Raw genomic sequence first — 15646 nt, forward strand, 5'->3', positions numbered from 1 at the left:
CATGTTTGTTTATCCGGATCAGAGGTTTGTAACTCTCCATACAGTCATCCATATACCTGTCACTTTGCACTGCAGTACTGTATTTCATACACACAGTCTGTTTCATGCATCATTAATCATCGGTTTTAACACCAACATCCGTCATAACATCCATAAAAGGGCTGTGCGTTCCGATGATAAAATTATAAGTGTGATCCTTGATTGCATTGGATTGATACTAATAAAAACATTGGCAGTGTTTGCAATAAAGGAAAAGTAATGACACAAAAATAACAAAACTTGCAGAGGCAAAGTACTTGAATAATGACAGTTATTACACGAGGTCAAAAAGCCGCTTCTGATAGAACTGAATGCAAATTGCAAATTGAAAAAAAGAGGCAATTTTAGTGTGAGATATTAACCCAAACAGATTGCTTATTATAATGCATAATCAATAAAACTTAACTGCTAAGTGCTACTCTAGACGCAACTATCAGGATGCTTCTGTATCATTTCTTCCTTGTATTTCTAGATGAACTCTTACATAATGTAACAATTTACTTCACAGGAAACAGTATTTCATATAGGCCTGTCACATAGAATTACACAGCGCAGGGTGGACAGACAAAAGACCTTATTAGCCTAATGGTCCAAGGTTCAACCAACTCAGTAATGCCAGTCTATACACCAAAAGAATCCTAAGACGTGCCTTAAGCAATTTAAACTTTGCTGTCTTGAAGAGAGAAATTACACTTGATGTAAGCACTTCATTACTTCAAATGGTCAAATACTGATTAACTTGGGCAAGACCAAAAATTGTCTAGGTCACATATTTATCAAGCACAATATCCCCTTTGTTTCAGCTATCCATGGAGGTGTGATCAATCACACAATTTTCTAATGAGATTTTAAGGGAATCCATCCCCATACAGATCTGTTTCCATACCTATGTGTCTGCTTATAGGAGCAGCCAAACTATGAAAAATACATTTATATTCCTGGAGTGTAGTTGAAATCTGTGGACTCTGGGTCACTGGTGTGTGAGATCTCTAACCTGGACACAGCACAGCTTCTGTGACTGCTGTAGTATTCAACTAGAACCAGAATGTGCTGTGTTCAGTGAAGAGATCTCACACTCCAGTGCACCAGAGCCTTCTAGCTACAATCCTTTTTCACAGTCCTACTGCTACTAACAACTAATTCCTTGGTATGATTCAACAGTTCCCAATGTTGCTACCGACTACCTGCAATTAATTTAAAGAATAATTAAAGAGTTTTCCAATTTTCCAATGGAGGTTGGGTCAGCACATCATCAATGGCTTCAGCAGTTACATTTGAAAGGACAACATATGATATGAGTGTATAAGTGTGAACCACCACTGATGCTGTTGAAGGCCCTCTGGAAAAGTGTATGTATACAAATATATATGTATTATCTATATAATTTACCCAAACATTGGCAGGACACTAAACCTTTCTGATGTCTTAGATCTCCCCGATGGCAGATACTGGAGAAGAAAAATATAAGTATTTTTGATTTAACCTGCCTAAAGAACCTCCCTTTTGTTTCTCACATGAGAAAGGGACTGCCCCAGAAATATTATACCAGCTTTCTCCTCTCTCCATATTCAGAACATTTTCACGCTCGGACAAACTGAACAATGTGTATAACTATGCAGGAGTTGAGAGAAAATACTCCATAGGTATCCACCATTGGTGATGGTCAATCTGTGACATCTATGGCTATTATAAAGCCATTAAGTGTCTACAGGTTGGACAGTGCAATTGATTATTGTGGTCCAAAATAATTCTTCAGGTTTCTCTGCAGTCCAGGAAAAAACATCCTGATATCACAATAAGAAACTCATCTTTGTATTACAAACCCATGTCCCAGACTTTCATTTCATTGAAATTTTTCGCTGGCATAAATTCTTTGATTACATCTTCCAGCCCATGAGAAGTAACATCGTCATTCTATTTTAATGGGGGGGATGTTTGATTATTTTAAGAACAAAATTTTGTTTTAGAGTTTGGGAAAGTAAACATTTATTTCCCTTGTGACAAAAGTGTGAATAAATAAGCAATCACTAGACCCTGCTGTTATTTTCATAGTACGTAAGTCTTGGAAGAGCCTGCCTATACAGAGCCTAAATTTTAGCTAGACTTTCCATTACCCATTTGTAGAATCTTAAAGGTGATTTCTATCTTTACCAATTTCCATTGATGTACCAGCCTGGCCGGGTACCGGGAGCTAAGGCTACACCACCCCCCAGTAGCCTCTGCAGTAAATTTACATATTACTAAAATAAAGTTTTGGGTTAGGGTCCAGGATTATTAAATTACAGATTAGGACAGAGTCAGGCAGAAGGAATCTACCATCAGATCTACTTCTGATACTAGATTTCCTTTAATGTCTATGGAGATGATGCAGCTATTTCCAGGATGTATTTCTATGCCATCCTAGCTAGTTATAACATTACCATGTCTGTGTTTTTCCCTCTTCAGTATGTAGATTATAAAGCTGGACTTTAGCATTTGAAATCATTGTGTCAGCACTCCATAACCTTGAAAAGTCTCTTAAGAAGGATCAAATACTAGCATCCAAGGCATGAATTAAGTGTCTGATGCATACTTTGTAATTGTATTAGTTACTGTGCAGGTCTCTCATGTAAAGAAACAAAGGGCACTTCAAAAGCATAGACTTGGCATTGGTTTTATCATCAGACTGGTAATGGCACAGTGCACTGAGCATACTGGTGAAGCTTACAAGACTTAAAGTCTTACGGATAAGATTGTATATATACAGAAAAGATAAACCGAGCCTTTACAATGTTCCAGTGATCTGTGTCAGGGACATAACAGGGTGAGTTACCTTGTATTGATTGCCATCATGTATTTACTACAGGCTGCTTTGACAGGCATGCCTCTGGAAAACCAAGGAGAAGGGTAATGTAGGAGGAAAAGGACAAATTGATATATGGCAGCAGTAATATTCAATAACAATGGAGCTAAAAATATCTGAGGATAGTGGTTGATTTTGTCCTTCTATCTATTACCACTGATATTGCGTTACACTGTGCTATACTTCTGATATCCCTGTTAGGTATAATGTAGTTCTCTAGTGTCCTTCATGTCAGCTAATAATTGATAAGGATGTTTGAGCATGAAGTGTACATCAAAAATGTATTATTTATTTGGAAACTCTGTACCGTTGTAGAATCTGCTTCTCATAGGAGACTGCACATTTTCTTCATATGTTAAAAGGAACCTGTAACTACTGAAATGTAGTCTGATTTGTTGACATTTGGGGGAATTAAAAAAAAAAACACAAGCTCCATTTCTGACATTTTTGTTGGGGTGGTTGGAAATTTTTATTCTGTGCTTTTTAATCGAGACAGTCAGTAGTTCAGTAATATGACCCTCCATCAGAATTGATATTGGTAGTGCAGGACTGAATCCTGGTATGAACAAGCTTGGAGCTATGTGTGGAATATATATACGGATATAGATGATTATGAATACATCGATATAGGTGCTGACAGCTATATCCTTTTATTAACCTCCATCTACCCCAACCATATCCCTATATTTAACCCTACATTGGGTCATGGTTTGAGAAGTATTGGTCTAAGTTAAAAAAGTAATTGCTATTTGTACTTAACAGATAGTACAAATTGTACAACCATATACTACTTAAAATAAATGGGCTCTAGATAAGCTACAACTGGACAAAATGTCCAGATATGAACACATTCATAGCATTTCAATTTAGCAACTCCCTAGGAAAATTACATATTTTTTATACTATAAATTTCATTTTGCTGTGAGTACATGGACAAATATACTTTAAAAAGTATTCCCGCTCTCAATGCAAAAACATAAAAAATGCATACTGCGCGGCTCTGCGGTTTCAATACTGTCACAATGAATTCATATTTAATAAGAATCTTACATTCGCCTGTATGATACTAGTACATGTAACGGTACACCACAGAATAACAAGGTTTTCATGATAGATTCCCTTTAATGTTTTGTAGCTATGAAGCAGCTGATGGAAACGACTCAAAATGATTGAGGGATGTCTGCGGAAATGATATAGAGATGCATCAACTGCCATTGTATGCAGAGAGTAAACCATGAACCCACAACAGATGTTCTGAAATGTGGGGACATTAGAGTCTATAAAGCGCAGCTCTTATAGCCTTGTACTTTAATGTGGGCCATGGATATGCTGGCCATGAGTGAATAGCAAGATATTTTATATATTCACTGGGTTCTATTTTATCCTGTTGCTTCAATGCTCTTTATCTTCCAGTATAATAAGTATCTGTGTGCTATAAAATATAAGATTTAGACGCTGCACATATTCAAAGTAGCTTCTGGGAGTCATGGCGGCAGATCCTATGAAGCAAACATTCTGAGGCCGTGTATGTCCTGACATGCTGGTCAAAGTCTTTCGCATTGGCTACACAGCTCTGATTTCTCATCTTCTGATATATTTCAGCAGCGAATAAATTAATAGAATATTTCTTGCCTTGTTTTGTTTTATGTGTGATGTGTTGAATACATTGGGGTCATTTACTAAAAGCCCGATTCGCGTTTTCCTGTCGTTTTACCCGAATATTTCCGATTTGCGCCAATTTCCCCTGAATTGCCCCGGGATTTTGGCGCACGCGATAGGATTGTGTCATATCGGCGCCGGCATGCACGCGATGGAAATAGGGGGGCGTGGCCGAACGGAAACCCGACGGATTCAGAAAAATCGCCGCATTTAAAAAAAAAAAAAAAAAAAAAAGTGTTGCGAAACTTGCACTTACCTTCACTAGGAATAGGCCGGTGAACTTGAGTGCATTCTGGGGAACTTCGCAGCAGCGCCACCTGGTGGACGTCGGAGGAACTACCTTAGTGAATCGCCGGAAGACCCGAATCCACCGCAGAGAACGCGTCGCTGGATCGCGAATGGACCGGGTAAGTAAATCTGCCCCATTGCTTAGCAGTTTTCCCTTTTGCAGTCCGAATTTGTAATTTTCAGTTGTCTCTCGTATTGTTGGGTGGAGACCTAATGGTTTAGCCTCACCCCCTCCCCTTTTCATAGACTTCTATGTAATCTAACAACTCTAAACATTTGTCAGCAAAACTCAATCTAGCAGAGGTTTTAGAACAAAAAAAACTTTAGAAGGGAGTATGAAACAAGCCAAGTGGTCAAAACATCCTTTTACTTTGATAGGATCTATTGTAAAGATTCTTGTCTTCACTTGTAAGCCTTTTAAAAATTAAAAAAAAATAATAATTTAAAGATATTTATTTATTTAATACTTAATGGAATATATAATCTAATTTGTATTTCACTGGCTTTTTTTCTCTTCATTTTAACTTCTTAACCATGTAACTATGAAAACCTACATTCTGATGTGTGCAGCAAAGGATTAGAATGCTAGAACTTCATTGCTGCTCAGTAAGACAATCTGTATGACACTTTATTTTCCGTCCATCAAGATCTGTACAATGCTAAGGCACAACCTATGCTGTGAGTGAGTGACACTCTGCACCTATTATACACAAAAGACCTAGAAAAGATGGAGCAGAATATTAAAATGTAACTAAACCTTAGCTAAAATTTATAAATGAATCGTGCAGATGGTAATAGTAGATTTGCTAAAATACCCTATAAAAGAAATATGGTTTTGTCTTTCTTTTTCCCCTGTCTTTATTCCTTATTTAAGCAATTTATGTAAATCAGCTTCCTGTCTTCATACACCACTTACAGCTGACAAGATAGTGTATCCTGATAATGGTTTTAAAAAACTTAAAGGGTAACTGTCTTAGCAAAAAACAAAATAAACCATAATTCCAGGAGTCCCTGGTAATCATTCCTCAAGTATTTTTCCTCCCAGTCACCATTTTAGTCCCTTTTTTGGCCCAAAGCAACCATGTTTTTCATCTCTGCAAAAACTACAATCAGCAAGATGGAGGGGCGGGACCTGCCTCCTGTGACATCATCACAAGCTTGTGCTGGTGACCAATAAGACCTAGCTTGTCCATCTTAGACACACCCACACAGGTGAGTGTGGAGCTTGTAGCTAAGAGGCTGAATAATATACATAAATGAAAATGTGACGGTTTATTCAATTACGAGCAAAGTTTCGATATTATAACTTTTGCAACTATAGAAGAGTATAATAATGAAACATCCTACTGCTCCCCTCAATCCATCACACCTATTTTCATCATATTATCATCTATCTATTGCATGTATCTATATATTATATCTATTGGAGGGGACAAAGAGAACATTATCACTGCTCTCCCCCTCCAGTCTGCCAATTCCTGCTGCCAAGTGTGAAATAAAGGGGTATGGGAGACACCTCGAAAGCTGCAGTCTCTGTTTGGAAGATTGTTTCTTTATATAATGTGAGGGTTTACAGGGAGAGATAACACTGTAGGTAAAGCTTCTGGCAGCACATGACTGAGAGCTGGGAGAAGCCATGGGGAGAATCATCTGAGCTGTGCAGTGAGGAGCGGGGCGGAGTTAACATGCAAATTTTTATTTCGTCTTCAGCACAGAGAATATATAGAGGGCATAGGAACAGCCATCTGAGGGGTCACTGCCAGAGGCTGATAGCAGGGGGAAATCTTCTGAATAGCAGAGCAAGGATCAAGATTAGGGTAACTAATCCAATTGCAGAAAGGCTTTGAATTCCATGCCCCACAACATATCAAAAGTTTCTGCATAGTCTGTTCTCTAGGATTACCTAGGATTATATTCTCTAGGTAGCAAAAGAGTTAATCATTTGCCTGCAAGCAGACCATTTGTTCACTGCAAGCAAATCGGCTTTTCACTTCCACTGTTCATTTATTTTTAAAAATTACTTAAAAGATTTAGTTACTCGTTTAACCTAATTATGGGTCTGTTTTATAGTTCCAGATAATTTTTGTGTTAGGAGAATTTCTAACCTATGGTTAAAGTACCCTAGGGGTCTGAAAAATAGATAAAAACTAAAAATAAAGATAAAAAAAAATGTAAATAAAAAAAATTTCAAATCACCCACGTGTCCCAAAATATCTTATCTATCAAAATATGATAATAGTTATTTGCGGCTTTCAACTCCGTAACAGGAAATAGCACCCAAATGTACAAAACACCACTTTTTGCCATTTTGCAGCAAATCTATTAAAAAGGGATCAAAAGGCGGTAGCAATAAAAATATCATCTCATCTTGCAAAAAAATTACATGTCACACAGCTCCATACACTGAAGTATGAAAAAGTTATTAGCACCAGAAGGTGGCAAAATGAAGATTATTTTTTTTTGTATAGGTTCGAAGTTTTTTAAATGTATTGAAACACTTTAAATTTAGTTTTCTGGTGATCACACCGACCCAAAAAATAAAGAGGAGGTGTCATTTGGGGCACACATGGAAAGCTTTAAAATCCAAGCCCACTAGAAAATGGTGCAAATTTTTTTTCAGGTTCAATTTTCCACTAACATTCATAATCACAGCTTCTCTTGTCCTGCAGGTAAGGCCCAATCCTGCACATATAGCAACACATTTATTAATTCATATCTCTACGTAAGTCTTTACAAGGCCTAAAAACATGTCACTGTATTGCTTCTAAAAAAAAAAGTAGTGGATTGGAGAAAGCTATGTTAAATCATGCTGATTACTCTGGATCAAAAATGAAAAACTGGACTCTGATCATTAAGTGCCTCTAGCGCCATCACAAAGTCACAATGTGACTTGATGCAGAACTGGAAAGGCATGAAACAAAGGGTGTGAAATGAATTAGTGCTCTATGATGGAAAGGCTCTGCGCATTCCCCCTTTTGATTTTAAATGACAGTATGACAGACATACAACACAGCAACCTACTGCAGAGAGAAGCACAGTGTAATCCTTATCAGTTATAAACATTGTCTCCACAAAAGGGAATATATCAATCAAATGCTTCCTGAGACACAAAGCGTAGCCTTTAAAGTATATCATTATGGAAATGTTTAAACTGTGTTGTTCTCTCATTTTAAAGCACTCAAGGATGCCTCATGGTGTGATGAACAGTACATAAATATAATTTGTTCCCGCTCAATGCTTTTACACAGGGGACTCTTCTGCACTTGAAGGACATTAGAATAGATTCACTGTACTACGATTGCTTTTACATATAGGTCTCTGCAACAAAGCTTTAAAGTGGACTGCTTCATTTACAAATGTGCTAATAATGTGTAATAATTGTGATATGATTCTAGTCAAAGGCCTGAGATCAGCAGATTTCCTAGAGGGGAATCAAACACTGAGCAGATTTCACTGTTATAACGATTCTCCTTGAGAAACTTCAGCTAAAGGTAGGACAGATTAGGACAATGATTCCTGGAAGAATTATGCAAATTCCTTGCCACAAATAGGAAGAGAGATGGCTCTTTGTTGACACCTTTTACCATTAAGCAGCCTCCTTAAAGTGAACCTGTCACCAGGAATGTCATTTTTAGCTGGTGACAGGTTCCAATAGCCTGTGCTATGCTGATTCTAAAATGACTTTTTCAGCATTCTGAATCATTTCAGTTGTTTATATAAGTTTATAAAACTTCTTTGCCATGACTTGGCTCCCTGCCAGCAATATGTGGTGAGTCCCGGGGCCTGTGTCTCAGTTTCCTTTCCTCCACACTCATCAAGGTCCCTCATCCTTCTCCAAATCCTATCATGTGCATTGCGCAGGCAGGCAGGGGAGGGAGGGGGATTGTGTGGAAGAGAAGAAGAATGCATGGAGGAGACTGAGACACAGGCACACATGCTTCTGCAAGCTGCCAACCCTGGACTCAGCTCCCTGCCAACAGTGTGTGTTAAGTAATGTGAAGTAAAATTACCATAAAATAAAGTATAGCAAAGGCTATTGGAACCTCTGCCAGCTAGAAAATGGCAATCCTGGTGACAGCTTCGTTTTGAGTAAATTATGCACACCAGTTCCATTACCGTATTTTTCGGACTATAAGGTGATTTCTCAGAAATCAATGGTGAGCCTTATAGTCCAGTGTGCCTTAGATATGAACCGTACTTACAGACAACAGCTGCCTTGAACTGTACACAGGTCTGCCACCTGCTGGTCATTCATCCTTATAATCAGGTGCGCCTTATAGTCCAGTGCGCCCTATATATGAACCTAGATGTTTTAGTAGGCATTTATGATGGTGCGCCTTATAGTCTGAAAAATACTGTACTTAAACTTAAGGTGTTAGACTATTGTGTGTTCATCTACCATGAAATTCAATCATATCAAGGCTCCCTAAGGAATAAATAGAGAAACTGACATCCTGTCATTGTATGTTTGTAAAATAACTCAAAAATTCAGACACCAGTAATAAGATTATCTTCCCTAGATATCAAATTATATCTATAGACCAGAGAGTGCCGGGGTATCCTTAGGCTACCATTAGGGAAGTTAGAGTATCTACCTTCAGTTTTTATAGGATGCAGAGTTGAGCCCATTTATTTGAAAGATAAAAATGGGATTTAAGGGGGCATTTTTGTATTGGATTTTGGGTGCCCCGATCTCAGTGTTTGAGACCATGTTGTTTTAGAATACATACCGGAGAAAAAACTGAACTGAATGTGCATGGGTTTCGGAAGGTCATAGAGCAGTGATGGCTAACCTATGGCACTGGTGCCAGAGGTGGCACTCAGAGCCCTTTCTGTGGGCACTCAGGCTATCACCAGAGATGACTCCAGGTATCTTCCTGCAGTCCCAGACAGCCCAGGACTTGCTGTGCACAGACCTATTTTAAAGTGACAGCTCTACCTGGGACTATTTTCTGCTTTATTGGTGTCCTCAGGGGCTGGTATCAATGAAAACTGTGACAGAGAAGGGAGTATAAATCACAAATTAAATTTTTGTGTTGGCACTTTGCGATAAATAAGCGGGTCTATGTTGTAGTTTGGGCACTCGGCCCCTAAAAGGTTTGCCATCACTGTCATAGAGAATAGCTGTTGGCTACATGTTATGCTACAAGCAGTTCTTGTCTATAATTTGTGGGTAGTAACTGCCTGATGGAGGGTGAAGAGGCTCTTACTGTATTTACATGAGGCTAGGTAACATATCAGCACTATTAAGATGACTGTTATAAAAAGAAAATAAAAATCGTTACCTATTAGAGTGAGAAAACAAAACGCGATTTATACAAAAGTCAATCTCTGCACAAGTGTGGTCGATGTGCAGCAATACGTAGTTAAGCCTTAAACTTTCTTGAAACATCAAACTGTGATTAATAGCAAAGCCGTCAGGGAGCGGTTCCGCAGTGCCGACTCATTTTATATAAATTATGCTTCATTCCTAAATCATCAGTGAAGATTTAATGTTCAAAAATGAAAATATCTATACTATGGAGGAGAACAAAGGGAATGATGGTTGCCCTCACGTAAACTGCCACCAATGTGTTTACTACTTAATATTTGTACAAAGATCTTCACACATAAATATGTCCTCTGTCTGAGGTTAGAACAATGTTTGCTCACTGTCAAAGGAAAACCGTTCTCCAAGGTTATCTATAGAGAAAGGTACTGTCACCTATTAGGTGTCTGGATAGGACTCTTAACATCAGGTCAAGGAATTGAGCAAATTTTATAATTGCTGAATGGGATTTTAACATCTTTTTTTTCACAATGCAAGAAATATGTTGGTGCATGTGGTTCATTTAATGAATATAGGGTCAAGTCCCTTGTAAAGGAGTTTTCATTCCCAAAATGTTTACTGCTACTTAGTTATTGGTAAGAGCTATCCTTTTCTGCCCTTACAAATGACTACAATGTGGTATACTTACCTAGATGTGAGTCCGATGAGACACATCGGAATAACGTGCAGATCCTACGCTTAACACCTCCTCTTCTGTTGCGGCAAGTAAAGCCGACATAACACCCCAGCTTCACTGTGCATGTGCCGTACCTGCTTCACTCGCTGCAACACACAGGTGCTGGGAAGCTTTTTTCTTTTTAAATCTGCGACTACGTAGAGGGCTATATGGGATGCTATGGAGGCGCTAGCGTTTAACATATTTGGGTAAAATTTGTTAATGACTTAAAATAATAACTTTTGCTGCTCACCACTCCTCTACCAAATTGGATGCTGTAACAATGTAATGTACGGAAAGTGATCTTTGCATCAGGTCACTAGCTACAGATTACACCTGTGAGGCCAGTGACTGTGGTTGACCTCATGCCATAGATACTGGCAAAGCGGTCCTGGAATGGAACTCCTTCACTGGCAGGGCTCTTAACAGATGAGAAGCACTTATTTTACTATTTATATGATTTAGGCAAATATTGCCTAATCCTGGTAAACCCTTTTGAGATGAAATCCCCAACCTGAGATGTTTTAGTGTTGTTTTCCTAATTACATGTTAAATTACTATAATACAATTCTGTAGCAGGAATTTATGTGTGAACCTGCAATACAAGCTTTTTATTTCTTCATTTATTTTGATTATCTCTAATATAACTGTACCTTTTGCGCAGTCTGCCCCATGGAATCCTGGGAAGCAATGGCAGACTCCTGAAACACATTCCCCATTGCCATCACAATTTCTAGGGCAGTCTTGAACTGAATCTTGAAAAGAAAATAAAGAGTGTTCATTTAAAACCTACAGGTTGACGAAGAAAATTAATATTAGTATAAACATATAAATTTACAATAGAAAGGATGAGCGGTGGACTACTGGATTTATATAATGGAAAAACATTGTTCTATTACATTGTTGAATGTGAAGAATTAGGACATATTTATATTGGTTTTAGCATGCACTGTATTTTTGGCCTAAAAGTAATGAAAAATTCATCCACAGAATGGGCCTCTTTAGTAGGTAGCGCTTTACTTCTCACCGCGAAATGCACACAGAAAGCATGAAAGGTGGCCACGCCTGGATTGCCTTATCGAATAGGGTTTCATCGCTGGTATGTCCAACTCCATCATATAACCATTTTGTTAAAGGGAAACTGTCACCACGTACCTAATTTTCACTAATGACAGGTTGCAGAAGCCCATTACAGCTACATTGCAAATATGTCTTTCTGCTTTATCTAGGGATTTGCATTACAATTTTATTGTGTGTTATAACTTACCTTGTATCCTGATAGAATAATCTGTGTAGTCCCAGGGGTTGGCTTTGGTTTGGAACAACATGTGGCTTGTCTGTGTTGCTCACTCCTCAGTTCTTGGCCCCCACCTTTGTGTTCCTGTGCAGCTCCTCCCTCCTGCTCCTTCACAGAGGTCACAGCCTGGTGAGCTGACATCAGTGGGGTAGGGAGGAGCTGTACAGGAGCAGAAAGGTGGGAGCCAAGAGCTAAGCAGTCTGCAGCACAGACAAGTCACAAGTTGTTTTTTGAAATGCATCAAAACCAAAGCCCAACCCCTGGGACTACCCAGAGGATTCTATCAAGATGCCATGTAAGTTATAAACACACAAATACATTGTAATAAAAATGTTTAGAGAAAGCAGAAAGACATATGCAATGCTGCTGTAATGGGCTTTTGCAACCTTTGTTTTTTGAAAATGAGGTCTCTGGTGACAGGTTCCCTTTAAAATAGATCATAGAGTATTTACATTCAGATGTGAGACTGGGTATACAAATTTCAGGTTTTCTATGTCCTTTATATGAGTTCTCCCTTTAAGAGCCAAACCAGGTTTTGGCCTCATGCACTCCACCGCATGCATTGTGAGTGGCCCATCAGACATTGGCTGGGTACGTTTACCCTATCCATTGCAGTGCGGTGAGGCATAATGCATGTCCAGTGGGGTAATGAGTTTGCCGCAGTTTGTGCAGTTAGCTTATGGCCTCAACAATGTCGATTGTCACTTAATCTGGTACTATGATTATATAGTTACAGATATATAGACTACCTGTTGAAAATATCTCTACAATAAATGATTAAATGTGACAGACTGGGGCCTTAACCCTCTAATAGAATCAGTATTACTATATTGAAGGGACACAGAACCTTATATAAAGCATTACAAGACTAAAAGCGATGTCCATCAATGTAAAAACAGACCCATTAATAATGAGGATAAAAAAAATCCTCACATCACTTGTTTTTAAGACATGTCACACTGTTTGCGCATGATGATTTTTTTCTCTCTACTCCTTTGCTTGAAAGCACAAGAAGGTAGTTTTTCTGTATCCAAAGGTGTACTTAGTGTGATCCCAGGTTGACATATGTCCGCGGCTCCCACTCTTATTGCTGATCACAGTGCACAGGCTTTCAGCTTTTCCATTGCCCTTGCTAGGAAAAAAACTTCTGATAATAGGCACATGTGCAGGAGCCTCTGAACTGAATGAAATGCTTTCGCTCTCTTGATATCTGTCCAATTACTGTCATTGCTTTTTTAAGATGCCTACCTGGTTATTAGACTGGTTACCTCTGACTCCTCTGTAGTGGTTTCTAAAGCCCATTTTCTGAATGTATTGGAAACGGCAAATACCCCTCATGTGCTTTACATGTGCTGTGCCTTACACTCACATTCATCGAAATAGCCACTAATCTAGTAAATTCTTAATATCTGCGGTTACCAGAGTGGAAATGCATCAAACAAATAAAAAATGTAAATGTGCCGGCAAACAACCCAAGTAAAACGAACTTTATTTCTTGTGAATGTGCAAGACATGTAGGAAAGTGTATAGTAATAAAGGTCTTTGCAAGATGTTTGTTTCTTTCAAAAACAGCACCCCACCTATTCAAAGGTTGTGAGTGGTATTGCAGTTCTGTTTTGCGGCAGTCATGATTTTATTATTCTATAAGCCTTTTTACTAGGTGATCAATTGAATACAAGTGTCATAGCACCTTCAATGTGTACATTGGTTGAATACATGATTATTTCTGGTGCTGAATTCATCTCCGTTTGCATGAAACACTGCAGCATCTTATTTCTGCTATAGTGATGACCAGTCCTTCAGAAAGAGGTTGCCAATTTAGGTTCCTTGAGAATATATATTTTTTTTCCATTTCTTTGAACCACAGATATAACACTGGTTAACATGACTAAAAGTGAGTTAATTAAAAGGCATCTACCACCAGAATTAAAGACTGTATGCAGATGAGCCTGAGGGGCTCCTGACTCCATAGGTGTTAATGGAGCCCCTAAAACTCATTTGCATACAGTCTTTCATTCTGGTGATAGATGTCCTTTAACTCATGTAGTTAACACAGGAAAATGGACAGATTTCTTTATTACCTAACACTATATATACACTCACCGGCCACTTTATTAGGTACACCATGCTAGTAACGGGTTGGACCCCCTTTTGCCTTCAGAACTGCCTCAATTCTTTGTGGCATAGATTCAACAAGGTGCTGGAAGCATTCCTCAGAGATTTTGGTCCATATTGACATGATGGCATCACACAGTTGCCGCAGATTTGTCGGCTGCACATCCATGATGCGAATCTCCCGTTCCACCACATCCCAAAGATGCTCTATTGGATTGAGATCTGGTGACTGTGGAGGCCATTTGAGTACAGTGAACTCATTGTCATGTTCAAGAAACCAGTCTGAGATGATTCCAGCTTTATGACATGGCGCCTTATCCTGCTGAAAGTAGCCATCAGATGTTGGGTACATTGTGGTCATAAAGGGATGGACATGGTCAGCAACAATACTCAGGTAGGCTGTGGCATTGCAGCGATGCTCAATTGGTACTAAGGGGCCCAAAGAGTGCCAAGAAAATATTCCCCACACCATGACACCACCCCCACCAGCCTGAACCGTTGATACAAGGCAGGATGGATCCATGCTTTCATGTTGTTGACGCCAAATTCTGACCCTACCATCCGAATGTCGCAGCAGAAATCGAGACTCATCAGACCAGGCAATGTTTTTCCAATCTTCTACTGTCCAAATTCGATGAGCCTGTGCAAATTGTATCCTCAGTTTCCTGTTCTTAGCTGAAAGGAGTGGCACCCGGTGTGGTCTTCTGCTGCTGTAGCCCATCTGCCTCAAAGTTCGACATACTGTGCGTTCAGAGATGCTCTTCTGCCTACCTGGGCTGTAACGGGTGGCAATTTGAGTCACTATTGCCTTTCTATCAGCTCGAACTAGTCTGCCCATTCTCCTCTGACCTCTGGCATCAACAAGGCATTACCGCCCACAGAACTGCCGCTCACTGGATGTTTTTTTCTTTTTCGAACCATTCTCTGTAAACCCTAGAGATGGTTGTGCGTGAAAATCCCAGTAGATGAGCAGTTTCTGAAATACTCAGACCAGCCCTTCTGGCACCAACAACCATGCCACGTTCAAAGGCACTCAAATCACCTTTCTTCCCCATACTGATGCTTGGTTTGAACTGCAGGAGATTGTCTTGACCATGTCTACATGCCTAAATGCACTGAGTTGCCGCCATGTGATTGGCGTGTTAACGAGCAGTTGGACAGGTGTACCCAATAAAGTGGCCGGTGAGTGTATATAGTGTTATATATATATATATATATATATACACCAGTAAATAAACTTATTGGCACCAACTACACCAAATCTGTTTAAAGTTTAAGAACAGGTATAGAATTGAGCAAATCATCAAAAATTATCTTTGCTGAAGTTTTCTTTTTGCATAAGATTAGATTTGGGTCTTAATTTATTTGGTTCTAACCAATATTTCTGTAAATTTTATAACAGGTCTTTTTGTTTGTATTGTT

The 15646-nt window shown here is 39.0% G+C and overlaps 1 protein-coding gene across 18 annotated transcripts in view; it reads right to left on the reverse strand.

The window, feature by feature from the left end:
* The window catches only part of TENM2 (teneurin transmembrane protein 2), a 1545179-nt gene that overhangs the window by 164218 nt on the left and 1365315 nt on the right, over positions 1–15646 (reverse strand). For all 18 annotated transcript variants that reach the window (XM_072145937.1, XM_072145941.1, XM_072145939.1 and 15 more), the window contains one exon: positions 11466–11567. In XM_072145937.1, the coding sequence (XP_072002038.1) occupies positions 11466–11567 (102 nt within the window). The remainder of the gene's footprint in view (positions 1–11465; positions 11568–15646) is intronic.

Source organism: Engystomops pustulosus, chromosome 4, assembly GCF_040894005.1.
Source record: "Engystomops pustulosus chromosome 4, aEngPut4.maternal, whole genome shotgun sequence".
Lineage (NCBI taxonomy): Eukaryota > Metazoa > Chordata > Amphibia > Anura > Leptodactylidae > Engystomops > Engystomops pustulosus.